Source organism: Hordeum vulgare, chromosome 7H (genome assembly GCF_904849725.1).
Source record: "Hordeum vulgare subsp. vulgare chromosome 7H, MorexV3_pseudomolecules_assembly, whole genome shotgun sequence".
Taxonomy (NCBI): Eukaryota; Viridiplantae; Streptophyta; class Magnoliopsida; order Poales; family Poaceae; genus Hordeum; species Hordeum vulgare.
In genome coordinates, this window is record NC_058524.1 from 211,608,064 (window position 1) to 211,626,753 (window position 18,690).

The 18,690-nt window shown below is 46.8% G+C and overlaps 1 protein-coding gene, 1 non-coding gene and 1 pseudogene across 3 annotated transcripts; 1 reads left to right on the forward strand and 2 right to left on the reverse strand.

Moving 5' to 3' along the window:
• Window positions 1–5,511: 5,511 nt before the first annotated feature.
• On the reverse strand, window positions 5,512–6,812 carry LOC123411393 (annotated as a pseudogene).
• A 2,275-nt stretch (window positions 6,813–9,087) lies between these two features.
• On the forward strand, window positions 9,088–17,427 carry LOC123411394 (glycerophosphodiester phosphodiesterase GDPD2-like). Of its 2 annotated transcripts, none has more exons than XM_045104331.1 (7): window positions 9,088–9,407; window positions 10,266–10,325; window positions 10,438–10,518; window positions 10,614–10,814; window positions 10,917–11,012; window positions 16,627–16,823; window positions 16,916–17,427. In XM_045104331.1, the coding sequence occupies exons 1-7, from the start codon at window positions 9,123–9,125 to the stop codon at window positions 17,142–17,144; spliced, it is 1,149 nt and encodes a 382-aa protein (XP_044960266.1). In that variant the 5' UTR covers window positions 9,088–9,122; the 3' UTR covers window positions 17,145–17,427. The 2 variants fall into 2 exon arrangements, with proteins under 2 accessions (XP_044960266.1, XP_044960267.1); XM_045104332.1 differs by having other exon boundaries at window positions 10,929–11,012.
• LOC123414437 lies at window positions 15,311–15,449 on the reverse strand. The gene has a single exon (XR_006614405.1). It is a non-coding gene; the product is annotated as a small nucleolar RNA Z247 (small nucleolar RNA).
• Window positions 17,428–18,690: the final 1,263 nt, after the last annotated feature.

Consider the following 18,690-nt stretch of genomic DNA (forward strand, 5'->3'; position numbering starts at 1 on the left):
TCCGTGCTGATGGACTTTTGGAGTCACTTGACTTTGATTCACTTGACACGTGCGAACCATGCCTCATGGGCAAGATGACTAAGACTCCGTTCTCCGGAACAATGGAGCGTGCAAGTGACTTGTTGGAAATCATACATACCGATGTGTGTGGTCCAATGAGCGTGGAGGCACGCGGCGGATATCGTTATTTTCTCACCTTCACTGACGATCTAAGTAGATATGGTTATGTCTACTTGATGAAGCACAAGTCTGAAACATTTGAAAAGTTCAAGCAATTTCAGAGTGAAGTGGAAAATCATCGTAACAAGAAGATCAAGTTCCTATGGTCTGATCGTGGGGGTGAGTATCTGAGTTTCGAGTTTGGTACTCACTTAAGACAATGTGGAATTGTTTCGCAGTTAACACCGCCTGGAACACCACAGCGTAATGGTGTATCCGAACGTCGTAATCGTACTTTGTTAGAGATGGTGCGATCTATGATGTCTCTTACTGATTTGCCATTATCATTTTGGGGTTATGCATTAGAAACAGCTGCATTCAATAGGGCACCATCAAAATCCGTTGAGACGACACCATACGAACTGTGGTATGGCAAAAGACCAAAGTTGTCGTTTCTTAAAGTTTGGGGATGTGATGCTTATGTCAAAAAGCTTCAGCCTGAAAAGCTGGAACCCAAAGCGGAAAAATGCGTCTTCATAGGCTACCCAAAAGAGACAGTTGGGTACACCTTCTATCTCAAATCCGAGGGCAAAGTGTTTGTTGCTAAGAACGGAACTTTTCTCGAGAAGGAGTTTCTCTCGAGGGAATTGAGTGGGAGGAAGATAGAACTTGACGAGGTTGTCGAACCTCTCATCCCTCTGGATGGTGGCGCAGGACAAGGGGAAACCCCTGTGATTGCGACGCCGGTTGAGGAGGAAGTTAATGATGATGATCATGAAACTCCAGTTCAAGTTTCTGTTGAACCACGCAGGTCGACGAGATCACGCGCTGCTCCAGAGTGGTACGGTAATCCCGTCTTGACAATCATGTTGTTAGACAACAATGAACCTGCAAATTATGAAGAAGCAATGGTGGGCCCAGATTCCAACAAATGGCTAGAAGCCATGAAATCCGAGATAGGATCCATGTATGAGAACAAAGTGTGGACTTTGGAGATACTGCCTGAGGGCCGCAAGGCTATTCAGAACAAATGGATCTTTAAGAAGAAGACGGACGCTGACGGTAATGTGACCGTTTATAAAGCTCGACTTGTGGCAAAGGGTTTTTCACAAGTTCCAGGAATTGACTACGATGAGACTTTCTCTCCCGTAGCGATGCTTAAGTCCGTCAGAATCATGTTAGCAATAGCTGCATTTTTCGATTATGAAATCTGGCAGATGGATGTCAAAACGGCGTTCCTTAACGGTTTCCTTAAGGAAGAGTTGTATATGATGCAACCCGAAGGTTTTGTCGATCCTAAAAATGCTGACAAAGTGTGGAAGCTCCAGCGATCCATTTATGGACTGGTGCAAGCATCTCGGAGTTGGAACAAACGCTTTGATGAGGTGATCAAAGCATTTGGGTTTATACAAGTGGTTGGAGAATCTTGTATTTACAAGAAAGTGAGTGGGAGCTCTGTGGCGTTTCTAATATTATATGTGGATGACATATTACTGATTGGAAACAACGTAGAGCTTTTGGAGAGCATAAAAGGTTACTTGAATAAAAGTTTCTCTATGAAGGACCTAGGAGAAGCTGCTTACATTCTAGGCATTAAGATCTATAGGGATAGATCAAAACGCCTGATAGGACTTTCACAAAACACATACCTTGATAAAGTTTTGAAGAGGTTCAAAATGGAACAGTCCAAGAAAGGGTTCTTGCCAGTGTTACAAGGTACGAGATTGAGTAAGACTCAGTGCCCAGCAACTGATGAAGAAAGAGAGCATATGCGCTCCGTCCCCTATGCTTCAGCCATAGGCTCTATCATGTATGCAATGTTGTGCACTAGACCGGATGTTAGCCTGGCCATAAGTATGGCAGGTAGGTTCCAGAGTAATCCAGGAGTGGATCACTGGACGGCGGTCAAGAATATCCTGAAGTACCTGAAAAGGACTAAGGAGATGTTTCTCGTGTATGGAGGTGACGAAGAGCTCGCCGTAAAAGGTTACGTCGATGCAAGCTTTGACACAGATCCGGACGACTCCAAGTCGCAAACCGGATACGTATTTATACTTAATGGGGGTGCAGTAAGCTGGTGCAGTTCCAAGCAGAGCGTCGTAGCAGATTCTACATGTGAAGCGGAGTACATGGCTGCCTCGGAGGCGACTAAGGAGGGTGTCTGGATGAAGCAGTTCATGACGGATCTTGGAGTGGTGCCAAGTGCACTGGATCCAATAACCTTGTTCTGTGACAACACTGGTGCCATTGCCCTGGCAAAGGAACCAAGGTTTCACAAGAAGACCAGACACATCAAACGACGCTTCAACCTCATCCGCGACTACGTCGAGGAGGAGGACGTAAATATATGCAAAGTGCACACGGATCTGAATGTAGCAGACCCGCTGACTAAACCTCTTCCACGGCCAAAACATGATCGACACCAGAACTGTATGGGTGTTAGATTTATTACAATGTAATTCACATGGTGATGTGAGGGCTAGATTATTGACTCTAGTGCAAGTGGGAGACTGTTGGAATTATGCCCTAGAGGCAATAATAAATGTATAGTTATTATTATAATTCCTGTATCAAGATAATAGTTTATTATCCATGCTATAATTGTATTGAATGAAGACTCATTTACATGTGTGGATACATAGACAAAACACCGTCCCTAGCATGCCTCTAGTTGGCTAGCCAGTTGATCGATGATAGTCAGTGTCTTCTGATTATGAACAAGGTGTTGTTGCTTGATAACTGGATCACGTCATTGGGAGAATCACGTGATGGACTAGACCCAAACTAATAGACATAGCATGTTGATCGTGTCATTTTGTTGCTACTGTTTTCTGCGTGTCAAGTATTTATTCCTATGACCATGAGATCATATAACTCACTGACACCGGAGGAATGCTTTGTGTGTATCAAACGTCGCAACGTAACTGGGTGACTATAAAGATGCTCTACAGGTATCTCCGAAGGTGTTAGTTGAGTTAGTATGGATCAAGACTGGGATTTGTCACTCCGTGTGACGGAGAGGTATCTCGGGGCCCACTCGGTAATACAACATCACACACAAGCCTTGCAAGCAATGTAACTTAGTGTAAGTTGCGGGATCTTGTATTACGGAACGAGTAAAGAGACTTGCCGGTAAACGAGATTGAAATAGGTATGCGGATACTGACGATCGAATCTCGGGCAAGTAGCATACCGAAGGACAAAGGGAATGACATACGGGATTATACGAATCCTTGGCACTGAGGTTCAAACGATAAAGATCTTCGTAGAATATGTAGGATCCAATATGGGCATCCAGGTCCCGCTATTGGATATTGACCGAGGATTCTCTCGGGTCATGTCTACATAGTTCTCGAACCCGCAGGGTCTGCACACTTAAGGTTCGACGTTGTTTTATGCGTATTTGAGTTATATGGTTGGTTACCGAATGTTGTTCGGAGTCCCGGATGAGATCACGGACGTCACGAGGGTTTCCGGAATGGTCCGGAAACGAAGATTGATATATAGGATGACCTCATTTGATTACCGGAAGGTTTTCGGAGTTACCGGGAATGTACCGGGAATGACGAATGGGTTCCGGGGGTTCACCGGAGGGGGGCAACCCACTCCGGGGAAGCCCATAGGTATTTGGGGGGGTCACACCAGCCCTTAGTGGGCTGGTGGGACAGCCCACCAAATCCTATGCGCCAAGGAAGAGAAAATATCAAAGGAAAGGAAAAAAAAGGGAGAGGTGGGAAAGGGGAAGGACTCCCTCCCACCAAACCAAGTAGGACTCGGTTTGGGGGGGAGAGTCCTCCCCCCTGGCTCGGCCGACCCCTTGGGGTTCCCTTGGACCCCAAGGCAAGGTCCCCCTCCCTCCTCCTATATATATGGGGCTTTTAGGGCAGATTTGAGACGACTTTCTCACGGCTGCCCGACCACATACCTCCATAGTTTTCCCTCTAGATCGTGTTTCTGCGGAGCTCGGGCGGAGCCCTGCTGAGACAAGATCATCACCAACCTCCGGAGCGCCGTCACGCTGCCGGAGAACTCTTCTACCTCTCCGTCTCTCTTGCTGGATCAAGAAGGCCGAGATCATCGTCGAGCTGTACGTGTGCTGAACGCGGAGGTGCCGTCCGTTCGGTACTAGATCGTGGGACTGATCGCGGGATTGTTCGCGGGGCGGATCGAGGGACGTGAGGACGTTCCACCACATCAACCGCGATCCCTAATCGCTTCTGCTGTACGATCTACAAGGGTACGTAGATCACTCATCCCCTCTCGTAGATGGACATCACCATGATAGGTCTTCGTGCGCGTAGGAAAATTTTTGTTTCCCATGCGACGTTCCCCAACAAGAGATGCCAGCAGATTTGATGAAGATATTTCACAAATGGTGTTCTGTTTTTTAGAAACTATAACAGGAATGCAAGGATGGTGACAATAGTCAAAGAGCATAAAAAAGACACTCAGCTCGTTGGCTTTGTTGAGTAAGACAAAAAATATGACATCATGTCCCTGGTGAAGAAAGCAAGAAAAGAAGGATGAGAGGTGACCATGATGAATACAATCATATCCATATCCAACTGAAGAGCTTAGAAAAATGTAGGCTGAAGCAGAAAATATCTTGAATGATGTTTTGTTCAATCTCTGCTGCAGCATCTGCAACCTTCTAACAGGTCGTCGGTACAATCAACGAGCCCTTAAGAAATAATTGAGGTGCTGAAAACAATTTATTTATCATAAGTGTCGTGCAGCTCTGCTTCACATAAATCAAAAAGGTTCTTGGATCTTCCTTTCCTGGAACAACAGATTTGATGAAGATATTTCCCAAATGGTGATCATATTTTTTTTGGAAAGTCTGACAAGAACGTAAAGATGATGACAAATAGTAACAGAGTCGTACACACACACAAAAAAACAGTCAACTCAGCTGCCTTTGCTGAAAAAGACGGTATACCTGGTGAAGTGAAGAAAGTAAGAAAACAAGGATGAGAGGGTGACCTTGATCGGTACTACAATGATATATCCAATTGAAGAGCAGAAAATATCTTGAGGGATGCTTTTATTGAATCTTTGCTATGGTCTACACCTTCCAACAAGTCATGGTTACAACGGGCGAACCCACGTCGCATTGAGCAAGATGGAGTTGGAAGAAACAATTGAGTGCTGCCAACCAACAATTTAAGCGCTCACTATCCAGATGCTTGCATGCATCAGTAACAAAACTTGTCTTACTGAATGATATTCCAAAATGCAATAGGAAGACCATCCGTCTTGAATAGGCAAACTGGAGGGCATTTCCATTGCAACATCTCTAGTTCTGCTCCTGTATGTACAAAACAGCATGCAATTTGCGCTCTACAAATCATCTTTATCTCTCAACTGACTCATATATAGAGTAGAAAAACATCAAACGGAAGCAAACATCTGCGGCTCTCCAACATCTAATATCGTATATTCCCCAGTGTGTGATGCAGTTATCACCTGGCGATGGCATCTGCGTGGCTATCTTGGGATCTCCAGCTCGTGCTGCGGCTCCTCAGACCGCGGGTGAAAACCGAGCTCCACTCCGGCCTTGAAGATGATGCCCTGGCAGCATTGGTCGAATGGGCATGCCCAAAGCAGGCAAACATGTTGTCGAACATGCGTCTGACAATTCCCCTCTGCGACGAATGGCTCCCTCTCGATGACCATGAGATCCTCCTCGATGCGCCGCCATTGTTGAAACTGCCGTCCACCTCAGTGTAGACAACTGGGAGCTCCCTCTCTCCTGCCCTCCGACCACCAGCAAACCTCCCAACGGCAAAGCCTCCTCCAGGAAGCCGCCAAATCGTCAAGCCCACCGTCGTCTCCTCCTCGCTGCCAGCCTCGGCCCTAGTGTTGCTGCCCTGGTCATCGGCGGCACCCAGGTCACCCGCCAGAGCAGACCGCGGCACGTCCGTGGGCAGCTCGTGGCGGCACACGGGGCACGAGTTGCGCAGCGCGAGCCACGGCAGGATGCAGTCCTAGTGGTACATGTGGCTGCAGGGCATCTCCCGGGCCTCGTCGCCCAGCTCGAAGGCCTCCTTGCAGACGGCGCAGTGGGAGTCGACGCCGACGTGGCAGGCGGCGACGACGACGGTGGGCATGGACTCGACGGCGGCATTGGAGGCCGGTGGGTTGTCGCAGGGGCGGATGGCGCCGAAGCTGCCGGCCTCGATCTGGGCGAGCTGCTCGAGGAGGCGCTCGAAGCCGAAGCCCATGAGGAAGTCGAACATGCTCTCGGGCAGCGGGCGGAGGCCGGATCCGGCGCCGTCGTCGTAGAAGAGCTCGAAGCTGCTGGTGGCGCCGGTGGTGTCGTCGCCGGGCGGCGCGGCGGAGCGGCGCAGCACGATGACCGGGTTGTACGACGACCCCGAGCGGTCCCCCGAGGCGCCGCCACGCCTGCAGCGGCATGGCCGGACCTCGGCGGGAGCGTCCGCGGCGGCGCGGCGTCGGAGGAAGGCGGCGGGCGAGACGGCCCTGCGCGGCGGCGGCGCGTCCATCTGCTCCAGGAAGCCGCCGTCGTAGCCGGGGCAGGCCAGCCCGGCGTCCCCCTCCGTGCGCACGAACCGCTCGCAGCTGTAGCACCAGTAGGACGGCGCCCCCGCCGCCACCGCCGGGCCGGCAGCCATGGCCGCCCACCGATCCATCGGGAGTAGCCCCCGCGGCGGCCGCCCCCTCCGCGGTAGGGCTGGCGCGGACCGTGGCCCCTCTCCGCCTGCTTCCCCTCGCCGTCCTCCAACCGAGGCGCCGCATATCCGCCGCCGTAGCCGCCCTCGAAGCCGTTGGCGTCGGCGTCGCCGTGGTCGCGCCTCGGGCCGGTCCTGATGAGAATCCCGTGATGGTGGTGGCTGGATGGCTCTGTGATTACAGGGGACGTTGCTGGGCATTTTCTCATCTATTTTTTTCTTTCCTGATTGGAAGTTTCGTTGGTGGAGTATGTTCAGCCTATTGTAATTGCTAAGTACACCCAACAAACGATGGATTAACGAGGGCTGTTAGATTAAGATCTGTGGGATTAATCGTGGGGTGCTGATTGATTGTTTTTTTGTGGGGCGTTTGATGGGGTGTCTGTAGTGTAATTCTTGTTGGATTGTTTATTAGTAGTATAGATGCTCTAACGCCATGATGTATCCGCTCAATGCTGAAACGAGGAGAAGATGTGAGTGAGGTGGTGTTGAACAACATTTGAGACGTCTCTCTTAACGCCTCACGGAATGTGCCCAGAATATCCATATCCACCCGAGGATCATTCCGCGCCGTGTCGGGCAAAATTGACAAAATTGACCCTTAAACGAAACAAATTCACAAACTGAACTACGTTTAAAATAAATTCATTCAGCTGACCCTTTGTGTGGCGCCCGACAGTCGGGTGTCACACTACATTATGTAACGCCTAGCATATGGGCGTTACACTTCTGGCCAACGTGGCACCCGGGGCCACACTCCTGGTTGTGTGGCGCCTAAGAGTAAGGAGTCACACTACATTGTGTGGCGCCTGACTGTAAGGAGTCACACTATATTATATTAAAACTGATGTAACTTTTAATTCATACATCCGATGAAAACGTGCCTTATATGAATATTGTGTAATTTTTTGTGTTCTACGCAATGGTGACATTTCCAGCTACATTAGGATAAATTTTTAATAAAAAATATGTTATAAAAATACTCCCTCCGTTTCTAAATATAAGTCTTTGAAGAGATTTCACTAGACGACTACATACAAAGCAAAATGAATGAATCTACACTTCAGAGTATGTTTATATACATCCGTATGTAATCCTCTAGTAGAATCTTTAAAAAGACTTATATTTAGGAACGGAGGGAGTACATCATAATATAACTAACCATATTTTTAAGACTTAAATTTGGCATGATGATAGCCATTGACCTATAACTCTTATGTATTTGAATCCTACATGAGTTTTGCACTACATGATGTGTACGTTCAGTCATGCCTATGCTTTCCATGTTAGTCATCTTTAACATGTTCATGTCTTGCATCTAAGTGACTAACATGATATAAATGAAATTTCATTACAGAAAACTACATTTTATGAGATCCATGGTAAATCTAGTGAAGGAAGACCCAGTATATCTTGAGCAAGAAGAATCACGGAGCCCATCAATCCATCACATGCAGCATGTCTTGTGTTCTTGTTTGTCCCCTTACATATTACAATATATAGGATAACACGTACCTTGCAAAATTCAAAAAAGGCTTCTTCGAGTAAAACCAAGATTTTACTCGGAGAAGCCTTTTTTGAATTTTGGTTTTAACTCGGAGAAGATAACACGTACCTTGGTTTTTCTTCAACCAAGGCACGTGTAAAAACCTTGGTTGACAAAAAACCTTGGTTGACAAAAATATGTTATATCTTGGTTTTTACTCTTATAATATTTTTATAACATATTTTTCATTAAAAAATTATCCTAATATAGTTAAAAATGTCACCATTGCGTAGAACACAAAAAAATACACAATATTCATATAAGGCACGTTTTCATCGGATGTACGGATTAAAAGTTATATCAGTTTTAATATAAAATAGTGTGACTCCTTATAATCAGGTGCCACACAATGTAGTGTGACTCCTTACTCTTAGGCGCCACACAACCAGGAGTGTGGCCCCGGGTGTCACGTTGGCCAGAAGTGTAACGCCCATATGCTATGCGTTACATAGTGTAGTGTGACTCCCGACTGTCGGGTGCCACACAAAAGAGTCAGTTGAGTGAATTTATTTAGAACGTAGTTCAGTTTGTGAATTTGTTTCGTCAATTTTGTCGATTTTGCCGCCGTGTCGCCGTTGCTCCTCCGTGCCCGTCCGTCTGCGGCGGTTGCGTGTCTAAAAATATTCAAATTCTCCCTGCACCAATCAACCTGTGCAAGTGGCAAGCAAAGCAGAAAGAGCAGAGGAGAAAGAGAAAAAAAGAGGGGTTCGGTTCCCAGCGTCGAAATGGCGGTCCCGACAACGCCCCCACGCGCGGCGGCGCACTGCCGGATCGCGGCGCGCGCGTCCACGCCCCCGGTGACGGCCGGAGGGAGGCCCTGGGAGCTGCCGCTCGCCCTGCTAGCGGAGCGGGGGATGGTGGTGGGGGGCCACCGCGGGATGGGGATGAACGCGGTGGGGGCGCCGCCCGGAGCGCGGGTCGGGGCGGCGAGGGAGCGGGAGAACACGCTGCTCTCCTTCGGCCGCGCCGCCGAGCACGCCGCCGTCGCCTTCGTCGAGTTCGACGTCCAGGTATACGCACACGCACACACATGCAGCTAGCCTCCGCTTCCATTTCCCATCATTGCTTCGCAAATTGATACGCTGCTAGCTTGTTTAAGCTTGGATTTGGAATCGGCGCCGCGGCATGAGGAGCGAAACTGGCACCCCGTATGGTTGATTGAACAATGTGTGCTCTGCTCTAGTTGGTACAACCGTACAACTAATTCTGCTGGGATCCTCGAGGACAATCCTTTTTGTGGAACTTGGATGTGGTGATCGTATGGCTGGATCGGGACATGCATTGTAATGTGCAGGGAGTAACCAAGCAGCACTCGCGTGGAGTGGCATTGATCCATTTGTGTCCCAATGTAATATGCAATGCAGCTATATTGTACTCCCATCCGTCCCATAATATAATATAAGAGCATTTTTGACACTACATTCATGTCAAAAATGCTCTTATATTATGGGACTGAGGGAGTAGCCTTTAAGCTAAGAGTTACATGAAACAAGCAGCTACTGCTTAGATGCAAATGACCAGACTAGTAACAGCAGCCACGTTGTGAGGGTGATTGTGGTTGATGTTCTCTAGTGCTAAAGTGTGCCATGGCAAGCTCCTGGATTCTGAGTTGCAGTTGTATGATAGAGGTGCTTGGTCTTATCAATTGTCATTAATCCACTGCAAGGAGTCAGTCGCAGATCGAAGCGTCAGTGAAATCGGCAATGGCAACCATAGGGAACATATATGTAAGCTAGGTTGATGAAAACTGGCAATTCTCTTGGAGCATTCTGCAACTCCCTGACTTTATCCATTACCCCTTCCTTTTAAGCTGACCACAGCACCTCACAGATCCCCTAAAGTAATGATCTTGCCATTTTGGCTTGCAGGTTACAAAAGATGGTTGCCCAGTTATCTTCCACGATGACTTTATCCTCACCCAAAAAACTGTATGTTCTTTTCATCCATTCTTATAGTTGCCATCTTTTACGTATGCACTAAACTATTCATCCATTGCAAGAAAACTTCCGAGTTAATATTCTATTATGGCAAGGTGTGCAGGAGGTTTTGTTTGAAAGGCGTGTGACTGATCTTCTTCTGGAAGAATTCCTTTCATATGGGGTACAAAAAGAACCTCACAAGGTACTTCTTCCCTTTTATCTGTTGGATTTTGCTGTGCAGGGTTCATTAGCATGTGCTTAAGACGCCATTGTATTCACTTCATAATTTCTGTTCAGGTCTCCAAGCCCTTACTTAGACGGATGGAAGATGGCAGAGTCCTTGCTTGGAGCACAGAAGAAGATGATTATCTCTGCACATTGCAGGAAGTATTTGAACATGTCAGTCCCCATCTGGGATTCAACATCGAACTAAAGTTTGATGACAACATTATCTATCCGGGTGTCAATCTTAACCGTGCTCTTCAAACTGTACTGCAAGTATGGATCGCTCTTGTTCATTTAGTATGGTATCGATTAATTACCATACAAGGATTTGGTCACTGGAGGCGATGACCATAAGGTTGTTAAATGGTTCGGTAGGTTGTTTTTCAGTATGCTGGCAACAGACCACTCTTTTTCTCAACATTCCAACCTGATGCCGCACGGATAATACGGGAACTCCAAAGTGTATACCCTGTAAGCATGCCCTGAAATACTTTGTATTCTTTATATGTCTAATTTATTTTTTGATAAGTTTCCTCACCTTTGCCCCTTTTTAGAAAAAAATGAATATTTCCAAACAGTAAACGCTCTAGCTAGCAAATAGTATTTCACTGATTACTTGTATGACTTGTAAAGTAGGCTAGGAACGTCGTGCCCTTTGAGGCCGACGGCTTCGTGTTATATAGCAGGGTCGCAACCTCCCTGCTAGCGTACAAGCAGTTGGGATACAATCTTGTTTAAGCTAGAGATAGACTAGAGATAGATATTCAAGTTACATAGATAGAGATGAATCCTAACAACCTATCTAGTCTATCCTTGCGGTACAAGTCTATCTAAACCAGCCGGTTATGTCGTTTAACACCCTCCCTTAGTCACAACTGCGTAGGTTCAGGTGGCGCTTGAACTCTTCAAGATTCCTGGTGGGCAAGGCCTTTGTGAACCCATCTGCAACCTGATCTTGTGAATGTATAAATCAAATTTCTAATTTTCTGTTGGCAACTCGTTCTCTGACAAAATGGAAATCTATCTCAATGTGCTTTGTCCTTGCATGAAAAACAGGGTTAGCAGACAGATAAGTAGCACCAAGGTTGTCACACCATAAACAAGGAGCTTGGATGTGTTTTACACCAAGTTCTTTAAGCATGGACTGCACCCAAATAATTTCTGCTGTAGCATTTGCTAATGCTTTGTACTCAGCCTCTGTACTTGATCTTGAGACAGTTGCTTGTTTCTTTGCACACCAAGATATGAGGTTTGGACCAAAAAATACTGCAAAGCCCCCAGTGGATCTCCTGTCATCTATGCATCCCGCCCAGTCAGAGTCAGAAAAAACACTGACAAGAGTAGATGTGGATTTAGTAAATGTGAGACCAAGCTTCATAGTGTTTTTCACATATCTCACAATACGCTTTGCAGCTGTCCAATGTGCAGTAGTAGGTGCATGAAGAAACTGGCATACTTTATTGACAGCAAAAGAAAGATCAGGCCTAGTCAATGTAAGATATTGAAGAGCCCCTACCAGACTCCTATATCTGGTGCTGTTTTCTTGATTCAAAAGATCTCCTTCTGAAAGGGACAATTTTTCTGTGCTAGATAGAGGAGTTAGTGATGGCTTACATCCTTGCAAACCAACCCTTCTTACCAAATCAGCAGCATATTTTTCCTGGGAGAGATGGAGTCCAAGTTTCTTTACCTCAATACCAAGAAAGAAATGCAGGTCACCAAAATCCTTGAGAGCAAACTCAGCACTTAAGTCCTTTAAGAGCCCTGTCACAGCCTCATTAGATGAACTTGTGACAATAATATCATCAACATAGATAAGTACAAATATGGATGTATTTGACTTATTATAGATAAATAAGGATGTATCAGATTTTGAAGGAATGAACCCAAGTGTTTGCAGTTTTTGACTGAGACGAGAGTACCATGCCCTTGGTGCCTGCTTCAATCCATAGAGAGCCTTATCAAGTTTGCACACATGATTTGGTGAGTTTTTATTGACGAACCCAGGTGGTTGTTTCATATATACTTCCTCTTCCAGAACGCCATGAAGAAACGCATTCTGTACATCTAGTTGTCTTAGGCTCCACCCCCTGAAGACAACAATGGATAGTACAAGACGAATGGTGGCAACTTTTACCACTGGACTAAATGTGTCCTCATAGTCTATGCCATACCTTTGCTTGAAGCCTTTTGCAACAAGTCTAGCTTTGTAACGGTCTATAGACCCATCAGCTTTTCTTTTAATTCTGAAGACCCACTTGCAACCTATCAAGTTTTTACCTTTGGAGTGAGGAACCAGGTGCCAAGTTTTGTTTTTGTGAAGTGCATCACATTCTTCCTCCATAGCCTTTTTCCACTTCGCATCACCCAATGCTTCGGCAAGGCTATTTGGTTCACCTGTAGAACAAGCAAGACCAAACTTGGTTTTGTAGTTTATGTGTGGGATTACCCCAAGTTGGAGCCGGGTACGTGGTGGCGGAGTAGGAGCCGGCGTAGAAGATCCGCCGCCGTCGCCTGTCCTTGTCAGGGGAACAGGATCACCAGAAGAAGCGGCGGGATCGTCTGCATCCCCTGTGGCTTCTAGTGAATGCGCGGATGCATTAGTTGGCGCAGAAGATCCAGGCGGCCCGACAGCATCTCGCTCCCCGGTCGGCCGACCAGGCGGATCCTCCTCGGATCGCGTGAGCGCGTCGGTTTGCTGACGGGTGTAGGTGCGGGGCCCGCCTGCGGGCCAACGGCTGGCGGGCACATCGGCGCGGGCGCGAGGCCCGGCACACCTGGGGGCGGACGCGGTGTCTGTCGCGCTGACGCCCTGCTGGATCGGTGCGGATCTCGGAGCAGATTCGCTGCCACCGCTGCCACCCTGCTGCAGCTGCGATCCCGAGGCAGATATGCTCCCCGGCGGCCGACACATAAAATATGGAGTGCTATGTGTATTTTTTTCACCATTGTCGTCTGTGTCGGCTCCAACGGTGGTAAAATCTGCATCATCAAGAGGCTCATGCAGGTTGTGAGAGTTAGTCAACGTATGATCATTGCAATTATTAATTTCCCCACGATCAAAATTGGTAAGATGAGGGGATAGAAGCAAGATTTCTTTGCGAAGAAGGGCTCCGACATTAGGATGTAGATCAGCAAAGGGGAATTTTGTCTCATCAAATACGACATCGCGAGAAATATAGACTCGACCTGTGGAGACGTCAAGGCACTTGACTCCTTTATGAAGGGGACCATAGCCAATGAAAACACATTGTTGTGACCGAAACATAAGTTTGCGGTTATTATCTGGTCTCAGATTGGGCCAGCAGGCACAACCAAACACATGGAGAGAGGTGTAATCTGGTTTGGTGTGGAGGAGTTTTTCTGTGGGTGTTTCATTGTTGATGACTCGGCTATATAGAATATTGATGAGATGAACTGCAGTAAGAAAAGCCTCATCCCAAAATTTGAGGGGCATGGATGCTCGGGCTAGAAGTGCTAATCCTACCTCAACAACATGTCTGTGTTTGCGCTCAGCAGAGCCATTTTGCTGATGGGCATGTGGACAGGACACATGATGAGAAATCCCAAGTGTCTGAAAGAAGGAGTTCAATTTTTCATATTCTCCTCCCCAATCAGACTGAACAGCTATGATTTTTGTGTCAAATTTTCGTTCAACAAGAGCCTGAAAATTTTGGAACACTTGAAAAACGTCGGATTGTTTCTTGAGAAGATAGATCCAGGAATATTTGCTATAGTCATCAATGGAACTTACGTGGTAAGAGTGTCTACCAACAGATGAGGGAGCAGGTCCCCAAACATCAGAAAAAATAAGTTGCAAGGGTTTTGTAGAAACACTGGTGAAAACTGGATAAGGTAACTGATGACTTTTAGCTTTTTGACATGGATCACAAACTGTTTCAACATTATGCTCTCCAACATATGAGAGTTTATTCTTCCTAAGCAATCGTTCAACTAAGGAAAAAGCTGCATGACCTACCCTATCGTGCCACCGTGTAGAGATAACTTGGTAGCACCAAAAGCTTGTTTATTGAATCTTCTAATCTCTGGAATTAGTGGGTAAAGCCCACGAACGCATCTACCTCGATATAGCACCCTCTTCGTTGCCTGATCCTTGATCAAAAAGAAGAAAGGGTGAAACTCAAGAAAGACATGATTATCAATGGCAATGCGATGAACAGAGAGTAGATTTTTGGAGGCACTAGGTACATGCAAAAATTTTCGTACACGAATTTTTTTGTGAGGGGTTTTAATAATTGAATGACCAACGTGACAAATCTCCATACCTTCTGCACTAGCAGTGTGGATGTTGTCCTTCCCGAGGTACTTCTCATGCATTGTCACCTTCTCAAGCTCACCAGTGATATGGTTTGTGGCTCCACTGTCCATGTACCAGTTGGTGTCCACACCATAGGAGCCATCAGCAGCTCCGGCCACCTTCTCATCCTGGGAGGAGTCGCCATCATCATCGAAGCGATACCAACAATCCTTGGCCGAGTGGCCAAGTTTGCCACAAATCTGACACTTGACAACATCAGATCTTTTGTTGGAGGAGTTGTTGTGGCGGCCCCTGTTGTTGGTGGAGGAGGACCGGCCACCGTTGCCGCGGAAGTCACCGCGGTCACCGCGGTCACCGCGAGAGGAGGAGTTGTTGTAGTTTCCTCTGCTGCGGTTTGTTCCACGGCCACGACCACTATGGCCGCGTGTGGCGGCGTTTGCAGATGACTTGAATCCTCCGGTGTTGGCGCCTTGGAAGAGTGCCACCCTTTGATCGAAGTTGCTCATCTGAGCAAACAGTTCGTCAAGGGTGACCGGTTCCAAGCGGGCGTCGAGGGCGGAGACAAGTGGCTGGTACTCCATGTCGAGTCCAGCCACAATGTAGGAGATGAGCTCGTCGTCGTCGAGGGGCTTGCCGGCAGCAGCCAGTTCATCAGCCAGGGAGCGCATATGCGCAAAGAAGGTTGCAACGGTTTGGTTGCCCTTCTGTGCGTTCGCAAGAGCGACGGGGATATTGTTTACTCGGGACATTGACTGAGATGAAAACATGTTCGCCAGAGCTGTCCATAGTTCATGTGCATGGGAAATCGATGTTACCTGCACGAGAACTTCCTTGAAGAGGTTGTTCAGGAGGTAGCCGAGCACCTGCTGATCCTTCCGGATCCAGATCGGATGAAGGGGGTTCGGGATGTGCTCCTCCTTCCCGTCCTTGTCCTTGGTGACGACAGATGTGACTGGCTCCTTCACGGTGCCGTCAACATAGCCATAGAATCCCGCACCTCTGAGCTGCGGCATGATTTGTGTGCACCAGAGGATGTAATTTGTGCGGGTGAGCCTTCCGGTGATTTGGACAGAGAGGGCGGAGTTGGAGGTGCTGGAGGAGGCCATGGCGGAAGCTTTAGGCGATGGGGTTTGGAAGGCTAGATGTAGTGGAAGAGGCGGCTCTGATTACCATGTAAAGTAGGCTAGGAACGTTGTGCCCTTTGAGGCCGACGGCTTCGTGTTATATAGCAGGGTCGCAACCTCCCTGATAGCGTACAAGCAGTTGGGATACAATCTTGTTTAAGCTAGAGATAGATATTCAAGTTACATAGATAGAGATGAATCCTAACAACCTATCTAGTCTATCCTTGCGGTACAAGTCTATCTAAACCAGCCGGTTATGTCAGGATGTCGTTTAACATGACTTACTACATTGCAATGGGGGACAATGTGTTAGTAACACGTGGTTCACTTGCATACGAGTATTGAGGATGTTAGTAATGCAGGAAGTCTTAAATCAGCATGATTAGTATTTGTAACATCATATTCCTGCAACAAAAGAAGTATTTAAAAATTTATAATGCATAGCTTATTGTGTTTAAAGTATATACAATTCAGTGACCGGATTGATGATAGTAGGTATGAAGATACAGACAACTTCAGTCCAAACCAGTATCTTGTTTGCTATTTTAACTTGTTTGTATGTGGAATTACATGATTTTGACGTGCGTCTGTAATTTCTGATTTGAATAAAATGTTGCCCTCCATTTAAGTACGTACATACTTCAGCAGTATCATATTCAACTTTTTTTTTATCTTTCATTAGGTACTGTTCTTAACAGAAGGGGGAACAGCCAAACACGACGATAGGAGAAGGAACTCACTCGACGATGCCATCCAAGTGTGCCAAGAGTATGACTTGCATGGGGTTGTGTCAGAAGTCAGAGGAGTTCTAAAAAATCCCTCTGCGATCATAAAAGCACGAGAATCCAACCTTGCTATTCTCACCTATGGGCAGCTCAAGTAAGCAGCGCACTGTTATCACGCGTTCATGTTTCTTGGTTGTGTTCTCAGTAATCTCACAGATTTCCTTGATTTATTGGTTGCATATGCAGTAATGTGCGGGAGGCTGTTTACATCCAGTATCTAATGGGTGTGAATGGTGTCATTGTTGATTTAGTGGAGGAGATCTCCAATGCTGTTGCAGATTTCAGTAAACCAGACCTTGGCCAGAGCACATTCAGTAACAGTGTTGACATGGGCAGAAAACATGAGTCCTTCTCACAGCAGCAGCTGGGGTTCTTGCTGCGGCTTATACCTGAACTGATTCAGCAACCACACTGAAGACAGATAGTAGCCATGATTGTCTCGGTTTTGAAGCAAATTGAGGATTTCATGTTGTGTTGACATTTCTGACAGTTGTATTTAACACTAGTCTAGAAGGTACGTACATACTAGAGCATTGTTGCTGTTTCAAATATAGATGATTCCATACAGTAAAGATAGTCAAATCAACCGGCAATTTATTATGCATGTAATTGTTGACCAATCTTGTTGCAACTGTGTGCATAACAACTTTGTTAACGACAAGAAGAGCAATGCATGGCCAGAATGTTTCGAAAGCTTACTGGATTGTAATCTGAGCTATCAGTCCTTGAATGATACGAGCATCTGGTCGAATATAGCGAGTTTTGTTTTCTGACAAAGTGTGGATTTTATAGCGAGCTAATTTCACTGATCAGATTAAAGAAAAACCTGGAGTGGCATCCTTGCGCAGGACATTGCTTGCTCATACCAGTAGTAGTTACATGTCATCCTTTTGGATCGCAATAGCTCTCTTCTCTTAAGCCCTAAGGAAACTGCTAGACATGCATGGGTTCTTCTGCTGCATCTCAAAAGCCAAAGGAACCAGAATTATTTGCACATGGTGATGGTGCATTGCTTACCGATCTGAACGGAACGACTGACGCGCCACCAACTCTTCCAATTCAAGTAATCCGTCTCTCATGTGACCCTTCCTTCTCCATGTATACATGGACATGCAAAATGCCGTCCTGCAGGTGACTCACTTGACATCCTTTTCCCAAAGAAAGGTGACCCAATTCTTGCATGCTTGGTCAGCAGAAAAGTAAGCAGATGCACTTATTTTTGGCCCCTCCTCTCCTCTTGACCATTAAAGAAAGACAACCTATCACAGTCTCTCCATTTTTTTATTTTTTTTGCTTAGTGGATCTGGACCTAGAATACACATATAAACCATTGGCCACCGGAATGTCGGCGACCTAACCGGGCGCCTATTGGCGGTTGACAGAGGGAGGAAGGAGGGGTTTCCCTTCCCTTGTGACCATGGCATCGGCCTGATTTGTCATGGTAGCAATCTTGCCTGGATCCTTGATGCTGTCTTGGCTCCTTTCAGCTCTCAATAATTTACTAGGAGTACTAGTCATAGGGTATCGTGTGTGACTCATGTAAGCTAGATTATGGATTGGGTCAGAGTTGCTTCGTGGACAAGGTCATCAGACAGATTAGTCAGAGGCATGCACCCCCACTCCAAAGGCATTGACACTGCAAGAAAGCAACCTCAAAAGGGACTTGTGTAGGTATGGTGCAAATGTGGTGCATCGCGCTTTTTTGGACAAAGAAATGCTACACATCCTAGGCCCTGTTTAGCTTTCACCGATGGGGCGTTCAGTTCTCATGTTCACATTGCTACTGTGCTGTTATACTCTCGTATTGTACTCCTTCTGGACGGCTGATCTGATCTGGATCAGATCTGGTGTTGTGAAAACAAGACATGGCACGGCATCGAGAATGTAGTACGCTCGACAGAGTAAAAAACGGTCGTGACTCTCGTTCTTTCTGAACCTTTTGGTTCCTCGGATCTTTGTTC

Coding starts and splice junctions, on each gene's coding strand:
- LOC123411394 (XM_045104331.1), top strand. CDS start 9,123: ATGGCGGTCCCGACAACGCCCCCACGCGCGGCGGCGCACTGCCGGATC. Junction 9,408..10,265: donor TCGTCGAGTTCGACGTCCAG/GTATACGCACAC, acceptor TTTGGCTTGCAG/GTTACAAAAGATGGTTGCCC. Junction 10,326..10,437: donor TTATCCTCACCCAAAAAACT/GTATGTTCTTTT, acceptor CAAGGTGTGCAG/GAGGTTTTGTTTGAAAGGCG.